This window comes from Equus przewalskii, chromosome 4, assembly GCF_037783145.1.
Source record: "Equus przewalskii isolate Varuska chromosome 4, EquPr2, whole genome shotgun sequence".
NCBI classification, from domain to species: Eukaryota; Metazoa; Chordata; class Mammalia; order Perissodactyla; family Equidae; genus Equus; species Equus przewalskii.
The window spans coordinates 7,281,708-7,306,361 of NC_091834.1; the positions used below are offsets into that span (position 1 = coordinate 7,281,708).

Genomic DNA, 24,654 nt, shown 5'->3' on the forward strand with positions numbered 1-24,654 from the left:
ATAATCCTTTATCTATGGAAGAAAGTGAATCTGTAGTTAAAACCTTCCCATAAAGAAAATTCCAGGCCCAGATGATTTCCTTGGTGAATTCTACCAAACATTTAAGGAAGAAATAATACCAATTCTACACAAACTGCTTGAGAAAATTGAAGAGGAGGGAATACTTCCCAACTTATTCTCTGAGGTTAGCATTACCCTGATACCAAAATTGGAAAAAGACACTAGAAGAAAAGAAAACTAAAGATCAATGTCTTGTAAACATCGAATTTAAAAACCTTATATTTATTAGCAATTTCAATCCAACGACTTATAAAGAGGATAATTTATCATGACCACGTGGGATTATCCAAGAATGCAAGGTTAGGTCAACATTTGAAAAATCAATCAATGTAATTTATTATATTAACAAAGTAAAATAACTAAAATCATCTTATTATATAATTGGATGCAGAACAGCGTTGGAAAAAAATCAACAAGAGTTCAAAATAAAAACTCTCAAAAAATTAGAAATAGAAGGGAACTTCCTCAATCTGATTAAGGGCATTACTGAAAAACCTGCAGTTAAGATCATATTAAGGGGGCTGGCCCTGTGGCTGAGTGGCTAACAGTTCCTCATCCTCTGCTTCGGCGGCCCAGGGTGCATGGGTTCAGATCCTGGGTGCAGACCTACTCCACTCATCAGCTGTGCTGTGGAGGCAACCCACATACAAAGTAGGGGAAGCTTGGCACAGATGTTAGCTCAGGGCTGATCTTCCTCAAGCAAAAGAACAAAAAAAAAAAGGAAGATTGGCAATGGATGTTAGCTCAGGGCGAATCTTCCTCACGTAAGAAAAAAAAATATCCTATTAAGGTTGACTGTATATTTTCTCTCTAAGCTGTAAATAAGGTCAAAACTACTTCAATTCTACACTGTATTGGAGGTGTTACTCAGTATAACAAGGCAAGAAAAAAAGAATGAAAGGAAATCAGATTAGAAAAGAAGTAAAACTATATTTGTAGACCATATGATCATCAACATAGAAAATTTTTAAAAAAAAACAAAATCTGTAAAAACTACCAGAATAACTAAGGTTAGCAAAGTCAAGGATATCAGGTCAGTACATAGAAATCAAGCGTATTTTTATATTCTAACAGTGAACAACAGTAAAGGAAAATTTAAAAAACAATACCATTTACAACAGCATCAAAATATAGGAAATAGTAATAAACTTAAGATCAGATTGGCTAGATGTGCACACTGAAAACCATACAGCGCTGAGAAGAGAAAATGGAAAAACCTGGATCAACAAGGAGATGCACCACACTCACGGGTCAGAACCATACAGCGCTGAGAAGAGAAAATGTAAAAACCTGGATCAACAAGGAGATGCACCACACTCACGGGTCAGAACCATACAGCGCTGAGAAGAGAAAATGTAAAAACCTGGATCAACAAGGAGATGCACCACACTCACGGGTCAGAACCATACAGCGCTGAGAAGAGAAAATGTAAAAACCTGGGTCAACAAGGAGATGCACCACACTCACGGGTCAGAACCATACAGCGCTGAGAAGAGAAAATGGAAAAACCTGGATCAACAAGGAGATGCACCACACTCACGGATCAGAACCATACAGCGCTGAGAAGAGAAAATGTAAAAACCTGGGTCAACAAGGAGATGCACCACACTCACGGGTCAGAACCATACAGCGCTGAGAAGAGAAAATGGAAAAACCTGGATCAACAAGGAGATGCACCACACTCACGGATCAGAACGTGCAATATTACGAAGGGAATTCATTGCAGACTGATCCACAGATTCAACGCAATCCTAATCAAAAGACATTTTTACAGAAACAACAACCTAAGGCTGATAATACAAATGGAAATGCAAAGGCTCTAGAATAACCAAATTAATTTGATAAAGAAGAAAAAATAGGAGGATTTACACTTTAGTGATTAAAACTGTATGGTATTTATATAAATATAGACATGCAAAAACAAAGGAACAAAAAGAATCCAGAAATAGTCTTACACACATATAACCACATGATTTTCAACAAAAGCGCCAGGGTAGTCAACAGGTAGAAAACAATATTTTAGATCCTTACGCAAAGAAATGAACCTTGGCCCTTATCTCACACCATAAATAAAAATTAACTCCAAATGAACCTACTAAAACTTCTGGAGTAAAATACAGGAGAAAATACTTCTGGCCTTGGCTTAGACAAAGATTTCTTAGGTCAAAAGACCCCACAAATTAGAAAAGAAAAATTAATAAATTGGACTTGATCAAACTTAAAAAATTTTGTCATATGGAAGATACTGTTAAGAAAACGAAAATGCAAACCACAAACACGGGGAATATATTTTCAAAACCTACAACCGAGAATGAACTTTGAATGCAGAATATATAAAGATCTCTTAGACTCATTTATAAGAGGAAATCAATAAACTAAAAAACGCAATCTAAAACTAAAAAGCCAATAATTTAAACACATAACCAAAGAAGACATACAGATGGTAAATAAGCACGTGAAAATATGGTCATCATTAGTTTTTAGACTAGTGGATGTCAAAACCACAATGAAAATCCAATACACATTCACAAGAATGGCTGAAATTAAAACGACTGACCATACCATGGATTGAAAGAATGTAGAGCAACTGAAATTATCATATGTTGTCGATGGGAATGCAAAGTGGTACATCCAGCTTGGAAAACAGCTTAACAGTCATTTACAAAGTTAAACATATCAAATGATCAGGAAATTCCACTCTTACATATTTCCCCGAAAGAAAAAAGACACATGTCTACAAAAGACTTGTATGTAAATAACTGTAGTAGCTTACTTATAATAATTCAAAACTGTAACAACCCAGTTGTCCCTCCAATTGGGGAACAGATAAACAAATTGCTGTATATATCTATACCATGGAATACTAATCAGCAATAAAAAAGAAATGGACTACTGATATATGCAACACGGATGAATCTTAATTATGCCGATATAAAAGAACGCATACTGCATGATTCTAGTCTTCTGGAAACCCAGGAAAAGGTAACTCACACTGACAGAAAGCTGATTATTAGCTGCCAGGAGCCAAGAGGTAGGAGTAGAAGTGTAACTAGAAAATGTACGTGAGGGAAATCTGGAGGGTGATGGAAATGTTCTATGTCTTAATTGTGATGGTGGTTATAAGGATATAAACAATTATCAAGGAGCCGGCCCCGTGGCTGAGTGGTTAAGTCCGCGCGCTCCACTTCTGCGGCCAGGGTTCGGATCCTGGGCGTGGACAAGGCACCACTCATTAGGCCATGTTGAGGCGGCATCCCATACACCACAACTAGAAGGACCCACAACTAAAATGTGCAACTATGTACTGGGGGGATTTGGGGAGAAAAAAGCAGGGAAAAAAAAAAAGATTGACAGTTGTTAGCTCAGGTGCCAATCTTTAAAAGAAAAAAAAAAATTATCAAAAGTCATAGATTTTTCTGCTTAAAACTGGTGAATTTTACTGTATATCAATTATATCTCAAAAAAGCTGACCAAAACAGATACCTGATGCAGGGAAATGCACAGTACTCTCTGAGTAGTGTGATTTGTAGAAGTAAACAGAGTGAATCAGTCCTAAATAAGCCCTCTGCTGAAGTTCTGTCTGGGCACCCATGAGTGAACACCTCCTCTGCGGTCACTGCCTTGCTGCATACTCCTTCAGACACAAAAGTGGGGAGGCAGGAAGTATGGTTTATTCAACCCGAGGTTGCCAGTGACTAAATAAGGTTTGCATATACTTGGCACTTTCAGTCAACATTTGTGAATAAATGCTTAACTACACACAAACTCTTAAAGCCCTGTAAGAAGCCAGGGTACATTCAACGGCCTTCCATTCAGTGGTTAGACGATAACACTCATAAGATAGTCACTAGTTTGTATATTTCATTGTTTAGAACTATCCTGTGACATTATTTCACAAGAAAAACAAATTTAAAAAACGTTTTGTGGATCATATTTGGATAAGCAAATTTTAATTCATGATGCAGGTATTTGATCTCTTCGTTCATCAAATCTTCATTTTTTTTCCCCCCGCTTTCTCTCTCCAAACCCTGCCCCATACATAGTTGTATATGTTAGCTGCAGGTCCTTCTAGTTGTGGCATGTGGGACGCTGCCTCAACGGGGCTTGACGAGCAGTGCCACATCCGTGCCCAGGATCCGAACCAGCGAAACTCCAGGCCAACAAAGCGGAGCACATGAACTTAACCACTCGGCCAAGGGGCTGGCCCCAAAACTTCACTGTTAACACAAGGAAAAAGCTATAAAGCTTCTGCATTTTAGTATCTTTTAGTTAGGATTTAAAATAATTCTAGAAGCATTAACTAAATTCTTCATCAATTGCTTTACACCTTTTACACAGGAAAAAATCAGATAGTTCCTCTATATTTGAATTATGGAGAGTTAACTTATTCTTCTGGAGAATTTTATCCCATATACTAATTATAAAAAAATGTAAAAAAATTAACTTATTGCTTATAAAATTGAATATATAGCTAACATAAAAACGACAATTAGGAGTTTTAAAAAGATGTTTTATAAATCAATACAGCAAAACTTCTTGACATTAAATGTTAAAGTAAGTGAAAAACTTTGAAATGAATTTGCAAAATAAACAGTACACTTACAATCTGTTGCCATACGAAATTGAGAAGAAAGTGCTTGAGTAACTGAATTCCAAAACGTGTATAAAATCTCAGGTTGTCCATCCTGCGACCCAAAAAAAGAGATGCGTTCGTTAATTTTTGAAAATTATAATGGATAAGATGTAACGTTGAAAATTTACTAAAAATGTATTTAAATGAAAATTTCCAAGGCCTCTATCAAACAAGGGAATTACTGGAATTATTAAGTAACTAAGTATAAATATACAGACGACTCAAATTATGTCTCATGTTCAAGTAATCAGTCATCTTCCTTCTCTGCTACTTACTAGCTCCGTGAGCTTGGGCAAGCTGCTTAACCACTCTGTGCCTCCTTCCCATCTATAAAATGGAGATAACGGTAGCTACAGTGCAGGATTATTAAGAGGATTTTAAAACTTTATAAAGGTAAAATCTTGATGAGATGCAGGGAGAGTGGCGCCAGAGAGAGCATGGAAGCTCTGCACCCCTCCCGTACATCTTGCCCTAAATACCTCTTCATCTGGCTATTCCTCTGTATCTTTTATAATATCCTTTAATAAACTAGCAAAAGTAAAAAAATCTAAAAAAAAAAAGTCTTGAGACAGTTCCTGACATATAATAAACCCTCAGTGAATGTTAGTTACTATTAATACAATAATTGTCATCATCATCATCCTTTGTTATACAGAAGGTAATTTGTGTCACCCTAACAAAATGATGGACAAAGTATGCTTATTAGACCAAGAATGCTCAGCAAAATATAGTTCACGAATTACAAAAAAGAACTGCCTGAAGTACAGTGGACACAGTTCTTAAAAAAAAAGTCACAGAGCTGCCCGCCGGGTGGCGTAGTGGTGAAGTTCGTGCACTCTGCTTTGGCATCCGGGATTTGCAGGTTCCAATCCCAGCCACAGACCTGCACACCGCTCATCAAGCCACGCTGTGGCGGTGTTCCACAGACAAAGCAGAAGAAGACTGGCAACAGATGTTAGCTCAGGGCTTATCCTCCTTAAACACATACAAAACAATCACAGGAATTACTTACTACTACTCAGCATGATACTTTCATTCAACTTTGAATACACGTTTTAGAAATTAATTACTAAAAGGAAAAGATAAATACTGGTTCGAGTATCATTTGTTAAAATATGACAAAGAACTTTAATACTGTTGAAAGAGAATCACACTTGTAGAAGTTTTACCAAGTACCTTTAGGGAACTTCTACATGGGTAGTGTACAGTATCAAATTACCAATATTCTATCTTTGAAGTACAAAAATACCTATTTCATATGGTTTACCCTAATAACATAAATAAAATGTCTAATGTTCAAATGATTATTGTCATAAAAAGAAAAATTAAGAAATTCGTTAATTCTGTTTTAGTGTTACACTTGTAACAAATGAAATTCTAATTTCAAATTCTAATTCTTTGTGTGTGTGTGTGTGTGTGTGTGTGTGTGTGAGGAGGATTGGCCCTTAGCTAATATCTGTTGCCAATCTTCCTCTTTTTGCTTGAGGAAGATTGTTGCTAAGCTAACATCTGTGCCAATGTTCCACTATTTATGAGGGATGCCACCACAGCATGGCTTGATGAGCGGTGTTAGGTCCATGCCTGGGATCTGAACCCACGAACCTTGGGCCGCCGAACCAGAGTGCACAAACTTAACCACTATGCCACTGGGCTGACCCCTCATTACTAATTCTAAATTTAAAAAATGGCCAGCAAAAAGATACTGATTTCTCACGTTTACACCTATGCACACTTCTATTTTCATTGTAATTTGTTTCTTTGTTTAATAAGTCTTTGGTTTTGAATTCAACTGGGTATTGCATATAATAAAAATAATGGTGGGGGCCAGCACCATGGTGTAGTGGTTAAGTTTGGCATGCTCCCCTTCAGTGGCGCCAGTTCACAGGTTCAGATCCTGGGCATGGACCTACATTACTCATCAGCCATACTGTGGTGGTGACCTACATATAAAGTGGAGGAAGACTGGCACAGATGTTAGCTCAGGGCTAATCTTCCTCAAGCAAAAAAAAAGGAGGACTGGCAACAGACACTAGCTCAGGGCTCATCTTCCTCAGGAAAAGTAAAAAAAGTAATAATGATAATTGTTAATTTTTTATGCAATGGTCAGAAAATAGATTCAGACTCCCAAGATGTTATGCAATATGTGTATTGTATATTATGCACCTTAGTTTAAAGTAGATATTTTTCATCATATTAAAGAAGTATTGTAATATACCACCTTAACAGAATGAAGGACAAAAACCACATGATCATCTCAACTGACACACAAAAAGCATCTGACAAAATCTAACACCTTTTTCATGATAAAACCACTCAAAAAGCTAGGAACAGAAGGAAATCATCTCAACGTAATAAAGGCCATATAGGAAAAGCCCACAGCTAATATCAGAACGGTGAAAAACTGAAAGCCTTCCCTCTGAGAAACATTTGATGACTATAAATATACTTTTACATACATAGACTTAAAAAAGAAAACTTGAGTCAATCTTGCTTAAGAATACAAATACAAAATTCTCAGACATGAAAGCAAATTTATTATTTAAAAAATTTCTTTTTAAGATTGGCATGTGAGCTAACATCTGTTGCCAATCTTCTCCTCCTCCTCCTTCTTCCCAAAGCAACCCAGTACACAGATGTATATTCTAGTTGTAGGTCCTTCGGGTTGTGCTATGTGGGATGCTGCCTCAGCACGGCTTGATGAGCGGTGCTAGCTCTGTGCCCAGGATCTGAACCAGTGAAACCCTGGGCCACCGAAGCAGAGTGCACAAACTTAACCACTCAGCCACGGGGCTGGCCCCAAAAGCAAATTTATTTTAACAGTATATTAAAATAATTATTTGGATAAGGAGTTAATATCCAAAATATACAAAGAACTCAAACATCTCAACAAAAAAAAAAACCCAACAACCCAATTAAAAAATGGGCAAAGATCTGATCAGATATTTCTCCAAAGAAGATATACGGATGGCCAACAGGCACATGAAAAGAGGCTCAACATCATTAGCTATTAGGAAAATGCAAATCAAAACTATAATGAGATATCACCCCACACCAGTCACAATGGCTACAATTAACAAGACAGGAAACAACAAGTGCTGGAGAGGATGTAGAGAGAAGGCAACCCTTGTTCATTGCTGGTGGGAGTGCAAACTGGTGCAGCCACTATGGAAAGCAGTATGGAGTTTACTCAGAAAATTAAGAATAGATCTACCATATGATCCAGCTAACCCACTGCTGGGTATTTATCCAAAGAACTTGAAAACACAAATACATAAAGATACATGCACCCCTATGTTTATTGCAGCATTATTCACAATAGCCAAGACTTGGAAGCAACCAAGGTGTCCATTAAGGGACGAATGGATAAAGAAGATGTGGTATTTATATACGATGGAATACTGCCTAGCCATAAGAAATGATGAAATCCGGCCATTTGTGACAACATGGATGGACCTTGAAGGTATTATGCTAAGTGAAATAAGTCAGAGGGAGAAAGTCAAATACCGTATGATCTCACTCATAAGTAGAAGATTAAAACAACGACAAACAGATAGCAACAGAGATTGGATTGGTGGTTACCACAGGGGAAGGGGGAGGGGGTACAGCAAAATGGGGGATTAGGCTCACATGTGTGGTGCTGGATCATAATTAGCTTTTGGGTGGTGAACATGATGTAATCTACACAGAAATCAAAATATATTACATCTGAAAGCTATATAGTGTTATAATCCAATGTTACTGCAATAAAAAAATAAAAATTAAAAAAATAACGTGACATTAAAAAAACCCAATGAATATAATAAAAATGTTTGATTTAAAAATAAAACAATTATTTGAATATATGTAAACAAGTAGGATTTATGTCAGCAATGTAAGTATCATTTAATATTAGGAAATCTATTAATATAATAGCTCAATGTTTCCAATAAGAAATTTACAGGATCATTTAATACTCTTTAATATAATAAATACTTAATACCCAGTCCTCAAATTTTTTAAATGCAAAGAAAATGATGCATAAAATGATTCTTTTCTTCTTTTAAATTGTGATAAAAACCAAAATTTACTATCTTAACCAGTTTTAAGTGTACAGTAGTGTTAACTGTATGCAACTTGTTGCAAAATTGACACTCTATACCTATTGAACAACTCTCCTTTTTCTCCTCTCCCCAGACCCCTGGCAACCACCTATCTACTTTCTGTTTCTAAGAGTGACTACCATAGATACTTCATATAAGTAGAATCACACAATATTTGTCTTTTTGTGTTTGGCTTATTTCATTTAACATAATATCCCCAAGTTTCATCTATGTTGTAGCATATGATAGGATTTCCCTCTTTTGTAAGGCTGAATAATATTCCATTGTGTATATTCTCCATATTTTCTTTATTCATTCATCTGTAAATGGACACTAGAACTGCTTCTACATCTTGGCTACTATTAATAATGCTGCAACGAACACTGGTGGGCAAATATCTCTTCAAGATCTTGTTTTCAATTCTTTTGGTTATATATCTCCAGAAGTAAGATTTCTGGATCATATGGTAATTCTATTTTTAATTTTTTGAGGAACCTCCATACTATTTTTCATAGCAGCTGCCCCATTTTACATTCCCGTTAACAGTGTAGAAGGGTTCCAATTTGCCACATCCTCACCAACACTTGTTGTTTTCTGGGGGTTTTTGATAGTAGTCATCCTAATGAGGGCAGGGTGATATCTCATTATGATTTATTTTTGCTGAGGAAGATTAGCCCTGAGGTAACATCTGCTGCCAATCTTCCATTAGCCCTGAGCTAACATTTCTGCCAATCTTCCTCCACTTTATATGTGAGTTGCTGCTACAGCAGGGCTGACTAGCAGTGTAGGCCCACGCCTGGGATCCGAACCCATGGACCAGGGCTGCCAAAGCTAAGTGCACCAAACTCAACCACTACACCACAGGGCCAGTCCCAATATCTCATTATGATTTTAATTTGCATTTACTGATGATTAGTGATGCTGATCATCTTTTCATATGCTTGTTGGCCATTTGTATGTCTTCACTGGAGAAATGTCTATTCAATTCCTTTAGACATCTTTTAATCAAGTTTTTGTTGCTGTTCTTGTTGAGTTGTAGGAGTTCTTTACATATTCTGGACATCAATCCCTTATCTGATACATGGCTTGCAAGTATCTTCTCCCATTCTGTAGGTTGCCTTTTCACTTTGTTGACTGTGTACTTTATCAAACGTAAGTTTTGAAGTTTGATGTAGTCCCATTTGTCTATTTTTGCTCTTGCTGTCTGTGATTTTGGTGTCATATCCATGAAATCACTGCCAAATCCAATGTCATTTTCTTCTAGGAATTTTATGATTTTTAGGTCTTACATTCAGGGCTTTAATTCATTTTGAATTAGTTTTTGTATATGGTGTAAAGGTCCAATTTCTCCCTTCTGCATATGGATATACAGTTTTCCCAGCACCATTTGTTGAAGAGAAAGTTTGTGTGGCTCTCTTTATTCTTTATATCATTATTTGCATGTTTTATCTGAAATTAACAGTCACTATTGCTTTAACTTGAGAAATGTCTGTCAATCCATGTATTTTCATTCTTTCTATCCGTTTGCTTTTTTAACATGACTCATAACACGTATTTTAATTTTATTTTTAAACACAATTTTTTCTTTTAATAGGAAATTAGAAACCAAATATGTTTACCTGATAGGTTGTTCTTGCTTTTATTACCTCATTTTATGCTTTCTTTGTGTTTCCTTGTTTTCTGTGTTTGGTCTGTGGATTATTTTTGTCTGCTTTTATCTTCTCTACAGGCTTTCTCTTGTATTTCTTTTGGATGTGTCATTATGTATTCCAACAATTAACCATAAATTCCTTTGAGGCAAATCATCTTTGTAACTCCACAGAATTAATGAAATAGATTTCCAGAAATAATAGGAATTCTTTAAGACTTTCTAGAGTTGCCAAAAAAAAACAAGAAAATTCTAAGCTCTAGACATGCCCTTTTGATAGAAAACATGGGGTTTCCAGATAATCTGGCTACTTCTTCCCTCTTAGTGACAAGTCACTCAAAACTTCAAAGCCATCAAGTATGTACTTTTAAGTTAGAGAAGAACCCAGAAAAAGTGTCCATACTCTAGAATATGTGTGAACCTTGGCTGAGAAATTAACACTTCCCAAATGTCCGTTATGTGCCAGGGACTGCCGGGTGTTCCATCATTTCCACCTCACAACCACCACTAGAGTGTAAGCTGCTCGACAGCAGAGGCCCCATTTTGTGTTTTTACCACTGTGATTTCAGCATCAAGAATGTGACCAGGATGTAAAAGCACACAATACACATTTATTAAAAGAATGAATGGAACAACCTTACAAGGGGACCTTCTTGGTCTCTTTCTAGAGAGAAAACAGAAGCTCAAAGAGATAAGGCGACTTGCTCAGAATTATACAGAAAGTAGCAGAACTGGGATTTGATCTAAGGTCTGATTGATTGATAAAGTATTATTCCCCCTTAACCTGACTTACAAAGCCTTTTATGTCCTGATTGCTCAGCCTATTTCTCTTGTCACACAACACTGAGGTCAAAGATCCAACCACATTCAAAATCTTTCTGGTTCTTGAAAGTTCTTTCGTAGTCTCTCTCAGTTACTGGCCTTTCAAACCTAGACCTTCTTCAAACTTCAGTTTAGGTGTCTCTTCTCTCAATTTCCCCAGGTTCAGTGCCCTGTGTTATATAATTCTATAGCACCCCATACTCCCCATCATAACGATTTATTTTCCTATTTATTTAAATAAAGGAATGGAGTCCTGCTTAAGAAGAGGAACTCTGGAGTCAGAATAATAAGGTTCAAATCTAGACTCTTCCACTTACTACTAGCTGTGTGACTTTAGATAAGTTACTTAACTTCCCTATACCTCAGTATCCTCATCTGTAAAATGGAAACCCATTTCCTACATTTATCACAAAGACCTCATGAGTTAACTCTTTGGAGTGCTTAAAATAGTGCCTGGCATAGCAAGCACTATATAAATACTTGTCAACATCACTAACACCATTTGTAATTTATAATCAAAATTACTAGTATGTATCACTGTATTTCCAGTGAATGCCACATAGTAGTACCTAATATTGTTATGATAGCTAATTTTATGAGTCAACTTGACTGGCCACCAGGTACTCCAGATATTTGATGAAACATAATTTTAGTATGTCTGTGAGCGTGTTTCTGGATGAGATTAATACTTACATGGGTAGACTGAGTAAAGCAGATTGCCCTTGCTAACGTGTGTGGGCCTCATCCAATCAATTGAAGGCCTGAATAGATCAAAAAGGCTAAGAGAGAATTCCTTCTGCCTGTCTTCAAGCTGGGGTATCAGTTTTCTCCTGCTTTATGACTCAAATTGAAACAGTGGCTTTTCCTGAATCTTGAGCCTGCAGGCCTTTGGACTGGGACCACACCATCCACAATTCCAGGTCTCAGGCCTCTGGATTTAGACTGGGATCACACCATCAGCTCTCCTCAGCCTCCAGCTTGCTGACTGTGGATGTCGGAAATTATCAGCCTCCATAAGGGCATGAGCCAATCCTTACAACAAATCTCTTTCTCTCTCTGTATGTCATCTCATTGGTTCTGTTTCTCTGGAGAACCCTGACTAATATAACTGTTGAAAAAATGAAAGAATGAATGAATGCATCAGTCATTCCAAGGACTTGTCACATTAAGAGCTAGAGCTAGTTACCAAAGATGCATAATGAGGACACAGAGTTGTTGGAATGAGAAAAGACATGAAAATTGCTTAGGAAAGATACAAGGAGATGAACTAGATTCAGAGAGACGTGAAAAGTGTAGGAAATAATAATAAAAAAGTAGATTTGGGGGTAGGATAGTATATTAAAACAAAAATTTTACATATATATAATATATATGTATATTTTTTCTATATGTATACACACATATATAACACATATTACATATATTCTATAAAAATATAAAGAGAGAAAATGTTAATTTTAATTGTCAAAGAATTATCAAAAATTTATTGTCAAACCATAAAATATGACATAAAAATAACTTCTTGAATAAAACATGAAATTTGAAGATATATAAAAGAATCATTTCACTTACTCTTTCAAATAAAATTAGCCTGTTACATAAGTGCTCCTAAGTATGGTGAAATAAAATTAATTCAACTAGATTTTAATAATACAACTAGATTTCAACTGGAAGGATATTTGACATGACTCTATTTACAATCTACACTCAATACCGTCCTACTTTCTGTTTTAGTCTGTTTAGGCTGCTATAACAAAATTAACAGAAATGGGGTGGCTTGTAAACAACCAAATTTATTTTTCACAGCTCTAGAGGCTGAGAAGTCCAAGATCAAGGCACTGGCAGATCTGGTGTCTGGTGACGACCCACTTCCTCACAGATGGCCATCTTCTCACTGTAGCCTCACATGGTAGAAGGGAGGACCTAGCTCTCTGGGGTCTCTTCTATAAGGACACTAATCCCATTCATGAGGGCTCCACCTTCATGACCTGATCACCTCCCAAAGGCCCCACCTCCTAATACCATCATCTTTCGGGGTTAGGATTTCTATGACTCCTAGGGGGATACAAACAGCCAGACCATAGCGCTTTCATTAAGTTCAATGCAATCACATTATCAGATCAATTCTGGGAAATGATTGCAATTTAAAACAATTTCTTGGCCTTGTTTCTTAGTCATAAATAGAAACAGCATTGTAATTCTCACTTTAAAAAAGATGAAATTTGGACTTTTGGCTGAGACCAATAAGTGGAAAACAAAACAAAAATCATATATTTTATGTATATAAATAGAATAAAAATAAAATATACAGAAATACTAAAACATTTATGTGTGGATGAATGTTTTATTTAGAATTATAGCTTGGTCTTTGACTGTTTTTGTCATTGAATTTGATGTAATTAAATATATATAGAGAAATGTAGGCAGATAACACTTAGAATAAATTTCAAAGCAGATATTATTTAGTTTCTCTATCTGTATATCATGGAACTGACCATGGATTTGCTTGTTCAAATATATTTGACAGCTTCTTATGGCACACAGTATAAGGCCCAAACCTTCAAGCTAACATTCTTGTGTTAGGCGTGGTAAAAAGGTATGGGTTTTGAAATAAGATAATCCTGACTTAAATCCAAGTCGGCCACATTCTGGGTCTGTAACCTTGGGCAGCTACTTCATCTTTCTGACCTTGATAGCTATATAAACAATAGGGGTAATAACAATTCATAGGATTTACTCTGTTATGAAGAGTGGGGATATCTTGGGCTAGATCTTAAAGGGAGATTGAAATTCATCATACAGATGGGAAGAAGGGATGAGCAGAGAGCATTCCAGACAGAGAGATGGACAGTGCACAAAGGTGTGAAACACCATTTTCTATCCTTTGAATGCACAGTAAGCACTCAGGAAAGAGGGAAGAGGTGAGAGTGAAAATGAAGACATGCATCAGATCAAGTAGTGTCTTAACTCATCATATAGATATCAGTGAAACATTTACAGATTTTAATGAGAGAATACCATGATTAAGCTTGTGTTTAGGTAAATCACTCTGATAATAATGTGAAAGATGAATAGTGTGTGAGGTGGGGGGGAGCCTGTGGGCAACAGGATCAGTTATGAATTTACTAAAATAGTCTAGGTGAAAAGAACTTTACTGTGGCCATAGCAATAGAATAGCAAGAACAGGCTGTAGGAAAATTAATAAGACGATGAGCAAGTAAATAGATTGATGAAGCACTAGGACGAGACATATTTGTGTAGGACTAGGAGGGTGGAGCCTGACCAAGCAAAATGGAATGTTGGGAGTAGCAGGTGGACAGAGAAAGATTAGCTCATTTAGACTTACGCTTCTAGAACCTGTGGGCATCCAAGTGAAGATGATCTAAGCCAGTGAATATAAATCTCTCGCTGAAGAACAAGAGCTAAGCTGCAGAGAGAGATTTAAGTATTATCAGCATTTGGAAGCAGCAGAGACTGTTAGCACGTGTGAGCTTTTCTACGGATTGCATGTGGCATGAGAAGAAAAGAATGTTGAGGACAGGACCCAGGGGGACAACATGGAAATAACTCAGAGTGGAGAGAGAGGAGTGGGTAGAGATAGTCAAAAAAAAAAAAAAAGGGTCACAAGTTTGTAGCTGCTAAAGCTGGATAATGGGTACGTAAGGACACACTGTCTATACTTTGGTTTCATACTTTGGTATATGTTTGAAATTTTATAAATAAAATATTTTAAAAGGAGAGGTAAGTAGAGGAGGAGGAATCAGTGAAGGATTCTGAAGAGCTGTAGTATCTGTGAAGGAGGAAGGCATTAAGAAGAAGTTACTACCTCAGAAAAGTGAAGTAAAGAGGTCTAAGAAGTGAGCAGAAGGATTTGGTAGTTGGGTCCCTAGAATGTCTTTAGCAAGAACTGTTTCAGTAGAGTGGAAACTTGATTTCAGGGGTTTGGGGCAAAACCGAAACAAGAAAGTAGAGACAGAGAGTAGTTTAGTGAAATCTGGGCAAGAAGGGAAGAAATACTTAGAGAAAGATGCAGGACCAAGGGTTTTGTTTTGATTTTGGTTTTAGATGGTAGACCCGTGAGAGGAAGTAGGCGGGAAAGGTTGATATTGGAGAAAGCAGAGAAATTCTAGGAGAGGGTAAGATGTAAAATGAAAAACAAGAGTAGAGGGGTAAGTCTGAGAAAGAGGAGATACAACTTACCTCTATCTTTGAGACAAAAGGGGGAGGTGAGGCTCTGTTCAAACAGAGTTTATAAGTCAGTGTGCTTAATGAGAGGAGGTCAGAGGGAAGCAGAGGGAGCTAAATCAAGATCAAAAGAGAAGAGGAAACAAAAGATTTAGCAGCAAGTCTGTGCCAGAGATCTCTGCGGAGAAATCCGGTGTGAAGAAGAAAGCCTGCAGACTTTATCAAAGAAACCAAACAGAAACGAATTTTAAATCAGCTCTTAATCATCTTCTGGAGTCAAAGCAGAAGGATCCTGGCAAAGCAAGAAAAAGGCAAAGAAAAATTCTCTACTGGAAGATAGCCTTCAAGGAGAAAATTTTGCTGTGTCTGATTACAAAAGAAGGAAGCTATCGAAATTCAGTAGAGACTTGAAGATGAATGCCACAGAGAAAATGAGAAAGCCTATACAACCAAAGAATTTCAGTTAAAATCAGAATGTTGGCTTTTATATGTATATTGTTCAAGGAGAAAAGAACAATATTTATGGTACAATCTACTTTTTGTTTTAAAAAATGGGAGCTTAGACTAGGGTGGTATGGAAGGTAGTGAAAAGTAATTAGATTTCAGATACCTTTTGAAGGTAAAATAGATATGACTCATTAAAATGTATGCCGTTAAACAGAAAAACTATAAACAAAATATTAACAGAGGTTACCTCTGAGTCATAGGATTAAATACAATGCTTCCTTTATTCTTTTTAATTTTTTGGAGGAGTAATGTAGATAATCTAACAATTCTCAACAGAAGAATAAATTCTTGATGTAAAAAATTCAATACTGAAATACATATGGTAAAAATTTAAAGTTACTCTTCAAACTCAAATGCCTTAACCCACACTCTCCCCTCGAGGATCACTGTTAAACTACAGTGTTACAGTGTTTCAAAACCCTTTCCATATAGTTCACTGTACCATTTCTCAACCCACCTTTTAATTATCACTCCTCCAAAGAGAAAATAAATTAATAACTAATTACATATATATAGTACTTATTATACTCATATAATTATATAATGTAACTGTACTTAAAGTTTAAATTCAAATTTAACTTAGTTTCTCCCTAACAAAAGAAATTAAATACTAAGGAATAAGATTTTGTACAGTAGGGTTGAGCTCTGGAGGCCATGAACCATTGTAATATCTAAAATTTGGGGGGGCCTACCCTCTCCCTTCCAAAAAGCAGAACTATTTCTCCCTCTTGAGGTCAATATTGGCCTTGTTGAGAATGCATAAGGTACTGGTATTTTACATACAATATCAGTCAAATCAGATTTGGTATGAGCCCTACTCTCCTTAAAACCGTTCCTTTGGCTTCCCTCTCCCTATTCTCTGGTTTCATCCTTCTCTTGGGATACTCTTCATTGCCTCCTCTTTTACAGTGTTTCCTAAACTCACTGAAAGTAAAATATTTTTTAATACACACTCTAATATATGTTTACTTATTTGTTTAAATTCTATACACAAATATTATTATATTAATAAAAAATGTATAATATAAAATACCCAAGAACAGTTTAAAGGATAAGACTTTTTAAATGTATAGGTAGAAATTATAACTATCTTTTTCCATGTCAAAATGTATATACCATTTTAAGAAAACAGCGTTCTATATGATTTTTATAAGTTACATTTTCTTGGGACTTTGTCTAGGTACATTTCTTTTCTCTCTATAGCCAATCTCAGCCATTACCATAGCTTCGATTGCCATCTATGAGCTGATGTTGCCCAAATTTATGTCTCTATCCTAAGCATCTCTTCTGAACTCCAGATCCACATATTAAATTGCCTACCTGACACCTTCACTTGAATGTCACATGAGCACCTGAATACAGAGTTCAGCATCTTTCTTCTTAAACGTACTTCTCAGTTTATGCTCTGAAATGAAGACATTACTATCTCCCAGAACCCTTGTCAAACCGGAGCCCAGTGTCATCCTTGATACCTTCTTCTCGATCTCACCACTTCTGTCACTAAGATCTGTCAATTGTATCTCCTGAATAATTTTCAAATCAGTTCACTTCTCACCGTTTTCACTGCCATCACTGTAAATCACTGTTAACGGCTGAGTTGTCCCTGCCACAAAATTCATATGTTGAAGTCCGAACCCCTCATACCTGAGAATGTGACCACATTTGAAGACAGGGTCTTTACAGAAGTAATTAAATTAAAAGGGGGTCATTAGGGTGGACCCTAATCCAATGTGATTGGTATCCTTATAAGAAGAGGTGATCTGAACACAGACACATGCAGAAGGAAGATGATGCAAAGACACAGGGAGAAGACAGCTATGGACATTTGGATACAAGTCTCTGTATAAATATATTCTTGGATTAACACCTAGAGGCATATTGCTGAGTCATACAGTATGCGTAGGTTTTACTTTTTAAGAAAGTGTCCAACTATTTTCCAATGACTGTACAATTTTACATTTCCCATCAGCAGTATATTAGAGTCCAGTTGCTCCATATGCTCATCAACACCAATACTTGATACAGTCAGGTCTTTCAAGCTTTAGAAATGTGCTCATTTGACATCCATCTGTAAAATGTCTATTCAAATCTTTGGTATTTTTCAAACTGGATTTTTTGTTTTCTTATTGAGTTCTGAGAGTTCTTTAGACCTAACTCCTCTATTAGATATGTGATTTGCGCATATTTTCTCCTACTCTATGCCTTGTCTTGTATTCTCTTAACGGAGTATTTTGCAGAACAGAAATTCTTAATTGAGAGTAACTCCAAAACATTAATTTTTTTCTTTGATGGATAGAGTTTCTGTTGTTTCATCTAACAAGTTTTTGCCTACCCCAAGGTCACAAAGTTTTATTGTTTTCTTCTGTAAGTTTTAGAATTTTACGTTTTACATTTGGATATACAAATGTTCCAGCACTAGTATTTGTTAAAAAGCCTATTTTGTCACCACTGAATTGCCTTTGAAACTCTTTTTGAAAGGCAGTTTCCCATATATGTAGGCGTGTATTTTTGGGTTCTCCATTCTGCATCAATGATCTATGTCTAACTTTACCCAACTCCACACTTTCTTCAATACTGCAGTTTTATAATAAGTCTTGCAATCAAGTATTGTTAGCCCTCCAATTTTGCTTTTCTTTTTCAAAGTTGTGTTGGGTATCCCAGGTCCTTTGTATTTCTATTTGAATGTTAGGATCAGCTTGTCAATTCCTCCAGAACACTCACTGGGATTAGATGAATTTGGGAAGGATGGACATCTTAATAATAGTGCATCTATCATCTCATAAATAAGGTATCTCTCTCCATTTATTTAGATCTTCTTTAATTTTTCTAAGCACTATTTATAGTTTTCAATATACAGATGTTCATTTTTTGATAGATTCATTCTTAAGTACTTCATATTCTTTGATGTTACTGTATATAGGATTATTAAATTTCAATTCTTGATTGTACATTGCTAATATACAGAAGTACAACTGATTTTTGTATATTGAGCTGGTATTCTATAATCTTGCAAAAAAAAATCACTTAGCAGTTCTGGTAGCTTTTTTGTAGACTCCATTAAATCTTTTACATAGATTATCACATCATCTGTGCATGAAAACTACTTTACTTTTTCCTTTCCAAACTGGAAGTCTTTTATTTCTTTTTCTTGCTCATTGCACTAGCTAGGAGAATGATAAATAGAAACAGTGAGAGCAGAAAGATTTCCCTGTCTTCTCCCTAATGTGGGGGAAAAAGCCATTCAGTCTTCACCATTATATGACTGTCCCTGTTCCTTGTTCCTAAATGCCCTTGACCAGGTTGAGAAAGCTCACTTCTATTCCTAGTTTGCTGAGAGTTCTTATCAGGAATGGATGTTGGATTCTGTCAAATGCTTTTCCTGTAAGTATTGAGATGATCAAATGGTTTTTCATTTTTAGTGTGCTGGCTTTGCTTTTCCAATTAGCCTTATACTAAAACCTCACTCAATTTTTAATTGAATTATTTTAACCTCTCATATTTTCCATACCCTTGTCTTTATGCTGCATTTTCGATAATTTCATCAATTCTATCTGCCAGGCTGCTAATTCACTCTTTGGCTTTATGCAATATCTATTTAACCTATCTGATTTTTTTATATCAATGATTTTATTTTTAATTTCCAAATGTTCTATTTGGTTCTGTTTTAGCTCTATCTGGTCATTTTTTAACAGTCATTTGTTTCTCACTTTTTATTCCATCTTTACTTTTAAAATATATCATACATAGGTATTTTAGATTCTTTATCAGATTATTCTAACATCTGAAATCCATACTGTCCTGTAGAAGTTCTTCAGGAATCTAAAATCTGTTTTGCATTGTCTTTATCTTTCATGCCGACTCTCAATCATAGCTTCTAGTTTATTTATAGGATTGGTGACTTTTTACTGTGAGCTCATATTTGGCTGACCTTAATATGTGGAGAATTCTGATGGCTAAAACTAGAAATGCTTTCCTCCACAGAGGATCCGCGTTTGTTTCTTGGGGGAGAGAGGTACTGTTTCCAAAGGAGGACCATGTTAGCCACCATCACAAGTCTCAGCTCAACGCGACTGTCAGGGTTATTCCTCCATTTTTCTAGAGCCCCAGAGTCTGGTGGACTGATCCCATGATGACATGAACATTTGACCCTGGGGCACCTCCAGCTTTTGCAATGTCTTATAGCTCACAAATCTCCACTACAATTTCAACAATTTTATATGCTTATGTACATGCATATGTATATGTGTATATGTATGTGCCCCTGAGAGATTCTCTTACTTTTGGCAGGCCCAGCACTACATTAAAAATTATGCTTTTCTGGGCCTGCCCCAGTGACCTAGTGGTTAAGTTCAGCACACTCCACTTCAGCAGCCTGGGTTTGGTTCCCAGGTATGGACCTACACTGTTGTTAGTGGCCATGCTGTGCTGGCGGCTCACATACTGAAAAACAGAGGAAGACTGGCACACATGTTAGCTCAGGGCAAATCTTCCTCAGCAAACAAACAAAAACTGTGCTTTTCTAAATTTGTCTAGAATCTGTTTGTACTGTAGTGACAGGGCCCTTAAGAATTTCTAGTCTCTATACTAGTAAACCAGAAATTTTCTAGCCCTTATAAATAAGAATATTTATTGATATTATCTAACTTGGAAATTTAACTGGTTTATTGCTACTTGATTTTTTTTATTAAATTGAGATGCCACAGAAAAACAAGTTATTTTCCTCATAATATTAAAAATATTTCATATTTGAGTATCGTAAAATTCTTCTGAGTCTTTAATGCTATTATCAAGTCATTTGATACATCTGAAAGTGCAAAAGAAAACATTCTTTGTCACAGTTAAAATTCTCATTGGTACTATAGCTGCTCAAAATGCTGAACGCATTCCAAATTTAGCCTAATACATCCTACACACATGCTTACAAGATTCTGTTCGATGATGAAAACTGCTGGCTTAGAAGATGAAAGTATCATACCTATACTCCCACATACAGCTAAACTGGCTTAATTCTGCAGATGAGAATCTACAACCTGTTTTCCACTGTGTGGATCCTAAATAATTTGTCAATAATTTGCTATACTCACTTTCAAATAAAGTGTTATATATAGTATTGATGATTATATAGCAATACTAGAACTCTTAACTGGTTTTAAAAGATACCAAAATAGAACTTTCGATGTCTAATAAACAGTCTAAAATTCTAATTTAAAATTAATGACTTTTTTTTTTGAGGAAGATTAGCCCTGAGCTAACTAACATCTGCCACCAATCCTACTCTTTTTGCTGAGGAAGACTGGCCCTGAGCTAACATCTGTGCCCATCTTCCTCTACTTTGTATGCAGGACGCCTACCACAGCATGGCGTGCCAAGCAGTGCCATATCCACACCTGGGATCCGAATAGGCGAACTCTGGGCTACCAAAGTGGAACATGTGCACTTAACTGCTGCGCCACTGGGCTGGTCCCTAAAATTAATGATTTATCCATTCAAGTAAACTATAGAAAATACAGTATCAAAAGGGAAAAAGTATATTCCACATTTAAATGCCCTAAATAATTAATATGATTGATAGGTGTGATTGTCTCTTTTCAAATTACAGTACGAACTGAAAATAAGAGGCTAATTTTATAAGTTAGCCAAGACATCTATTAAATTAAGCAGAGGCACAGTTAACTTAATTAAGGAAAGCTTTCAAAAGGCTCTACATTTAAACTATATTCCTAAGATTTGTTATACCTGATATAATTGGTCCCATTTTATTTTATACTTAACCCATTTATGCCCTCCTTACACTTTGAGGTATTCTTTATAACATGATGGAAATTTACTGCAAAATCTTCTGAACGAACAAAGCATTAGTGAAACTATCATTCTGCGGGATTTTTTTCTCCTCTTGAACGTCCCTAAGATTAAACTCTGAATACTGATACGTACAGTTCTCCCTAACATTTGGAATCGAATGTTTTAGAAACACCAAGAAAGATTTGGAAAAACTAAAAAAAAAAACCTGGAAGTACATAAATCCTTTTTTTTTGCCTAATAAAAGCATATAAATGATTTAACAATTCTCACAAGAGCTCACAGAACAGAACTAAGGAAAATCATTCTCATGTTTTTATGGCTATAAAATTACCAAATGTGAAACCATAAACCCATGATTCTTCAGTAAAGTGAGACATACAATCATGATTCACAGTAAATCCTTGATACTGTCTTATTCAAGGAAGCATGATTTCTTAAATTATATCAAATTTCTGATATTCTGTATGAATTAATGTACATGCACATCATGTTATTAGAACTGTTAAACACAACTGATTTTCTCAAATGGCAAGGTTCCTTATTCCTAGCACACGGTAAGTTTACGACCTCTAAATTAAAGTTTCAAGGTTTAAAAAACAGATTAAAATAATAATTATGATAGACAATTATTGAGCCATTATCTCATTGTCCCTCAGCATACTTCAATTCTACAGGTAGTATTACCATCCCCATTGGCTGTTTGACATTCTGCAAGATTACAGTACCTACGCCAGGCTGCACTATCAAAGGAGGAAAGCTTAGCTCTGTCTGATACCAAGGCCAAAGGCCCCAGCTCTTAATCCCTGTATAATCCTGCCTTTGACACTACTTGAATCGGTGTTCAAAAGGGAGACTGTTAAGATTTGTCTTTTGAAATGCTAAAAAACTGCTTTTAATCTCATAAAAATTATTTTAGACTATTTTAAGCAAATGAGTTGACTATAACAGATAATGAGTGTGGCAAGGAAGTTTATTCTCCTACGGATAAAATCTTAGAACCTTAACTAATGAAGATTTTTTTCCATAAATACAATTTTTAAAAAATCTACAGGGAAATACAAATGAAAACAATGAGATATCACTACACACCTATTAGAATAGCTAAAATCCAAAACATGGACAATATCAAATGTTGGCGCAATGTTAAGCAACAGGAACTCGTTTCTTTGCTACTAGGAATGCAAAATGATACAGTCACGGGGAAAGACAGTTTGGCAGTTTTTTACAAAGCTAAACATAGTTTAAAGGACTTGAAAATTTATGTCCATACAAAAACCTGCATACAAATATTTATAGCAGCTTTATTCAGAACTGCCAAAAAATGGAAGCAACAAGACGTCCTTCGATAGGTGAATGGATAAACAAACAAGGTATAGCCATACAATGGAATATTACTCAATGATAAAAAGAAATGAGCTACCAAGCCACAAAAACGCATGAAAGAATCCTAAGTGCATATTACTAAGTGAAAGAAACCTGTCTGAAAAGGCTACCTACTGTATGATTCCAATTATATGACATTCTGAAAAAGGCAAAACTTTAAAGACAGCAAAAGGGTCAGTGGTTGCCAGGGGTTTGGGAGAGAATTGGGAAAAGGATGAACAGGTAGAGCATAGAATATTTTTAGGGAAGTGAAACTGCTGAAATTATTTCGTATGATATGATAATGGTGGATACATGACATTATGTATTTGCATAATGCATTATGCATCTTGCATTGATGTGGTGAATCTGTTACAAGTGATGAACCACTATTGATACATTATTATTAACTAAAGTCTACAGTTTACATTAGGGTTAGCTCATTGTGTTGTACAGTTCCATGGGTTCTGCATAATACAACACAGACGTTATGATAACATAAGCAACAGATGTACTTTCAGCTCATTTTTTTGGTAAATCTAACGGTGCTGTAAAAAATAAAGACCATTAATTTCTTAAAAATCTATAGGTACTGAACTAAAAAAGGATAATAACCACAAAAATTATTTAACGAAGGAAAATGGAAAATAAATTTTTTTTTGGTAGGAATGAAACAAGTTGGCAAGAAGAAATCAAATATGTAAATTCCATTACAGTTTACAGTTAAATATAGAAGCATTAGAATCCAACAGTTTAAAAACAAAGAAACCAGGGAAATGGATACTGAATTTTCCCATTGACATGACATTAATAGTATAACTTTTTTTTTTTAAGTCATTTGAGTTTCTTTATTAGGAGACAGCCTTCAAATCCTTTGCCTATTTTGCTTTTAGGTTTTCTTTGTACTGATTGGTAAGTGTTCTTTATAATGAACATATCAGCATTTTATTTACTAAAAGAGTTGCAAATTTTTTTCCCAGCTCAACATTAAAATTTTTTTTTTCACTGAAGTCACACTGGTTTATAACATTATGTTAATTTCACACCTACATCATATTTCAACTCCTGTATAGACTACATTGAGTTCACCACCAAAGTCTAGTTGCCATCCGTCACCGTACACGTGCCCACTTTACCCCTTTTTCACCTTCCTCCCAACCATGTCCCCTCTGGTAATCACCATCTGTTCTCCATATCTATGTGTTTGTTTATCTTCCACATATGAGTGAAGTCACACAGTAATGGTCTTTCTCCACCTGACTTATTTGGCTTAGCAAGATCCCCTCAAGGTCCGTATTGTCCCAAATGGCAAGGTTTCATCTTTTTTTATGGCTAAGTAGTATTTCATTGTGTATGTATACCACATCATCTTTATCCATTCATCCATTGATGGGTACCTTAAGGTCCAAGTCTTGGCTATTGTGAATAATGCTGCAATGCACATAGGGGTGCATATATCTTTTCGAATTAGTGTTTTCATGTTCTTTAGATAAATACCCAGAAGTGGAATAGCTGGATCATATGGTAGTTATATTTTTAATTTTTTGAGGATTCTC

The 24,654-nt window shown here is 35.8% G+C and overlaps 1 protein-coding gene across 7 annotated transcripts in view; it reads right to left on the minus strand.

Annotated features, from left to right (window-relative positions):
- COG5 (component of oligomeric golgi complex 5) overlaps window positions 1–24,654 on the minus strand; it is a 344,840-nt gene that overhangs the window by 117,986 nt on the left and 202,200 nt on the right. For all 7 annotated transcript variants that reach the window (XR_011539403.1, XM_070617151.1, XM_070617150.1 and 4 more), the window contains one exon: window positions 4,664–4,745. Coding sequence is in view for 6 of the 7 variants with exons in the window: in XM_070617151.1 (XP_070473252.1) it covers window positions 4,664–4,745 (82 nt within the window). In the remaining variant the exon portion in view is untranslated. The remainder of the gene's footprint in view (window positions 1–4,663; window positions 4,746–24,654) is intronic.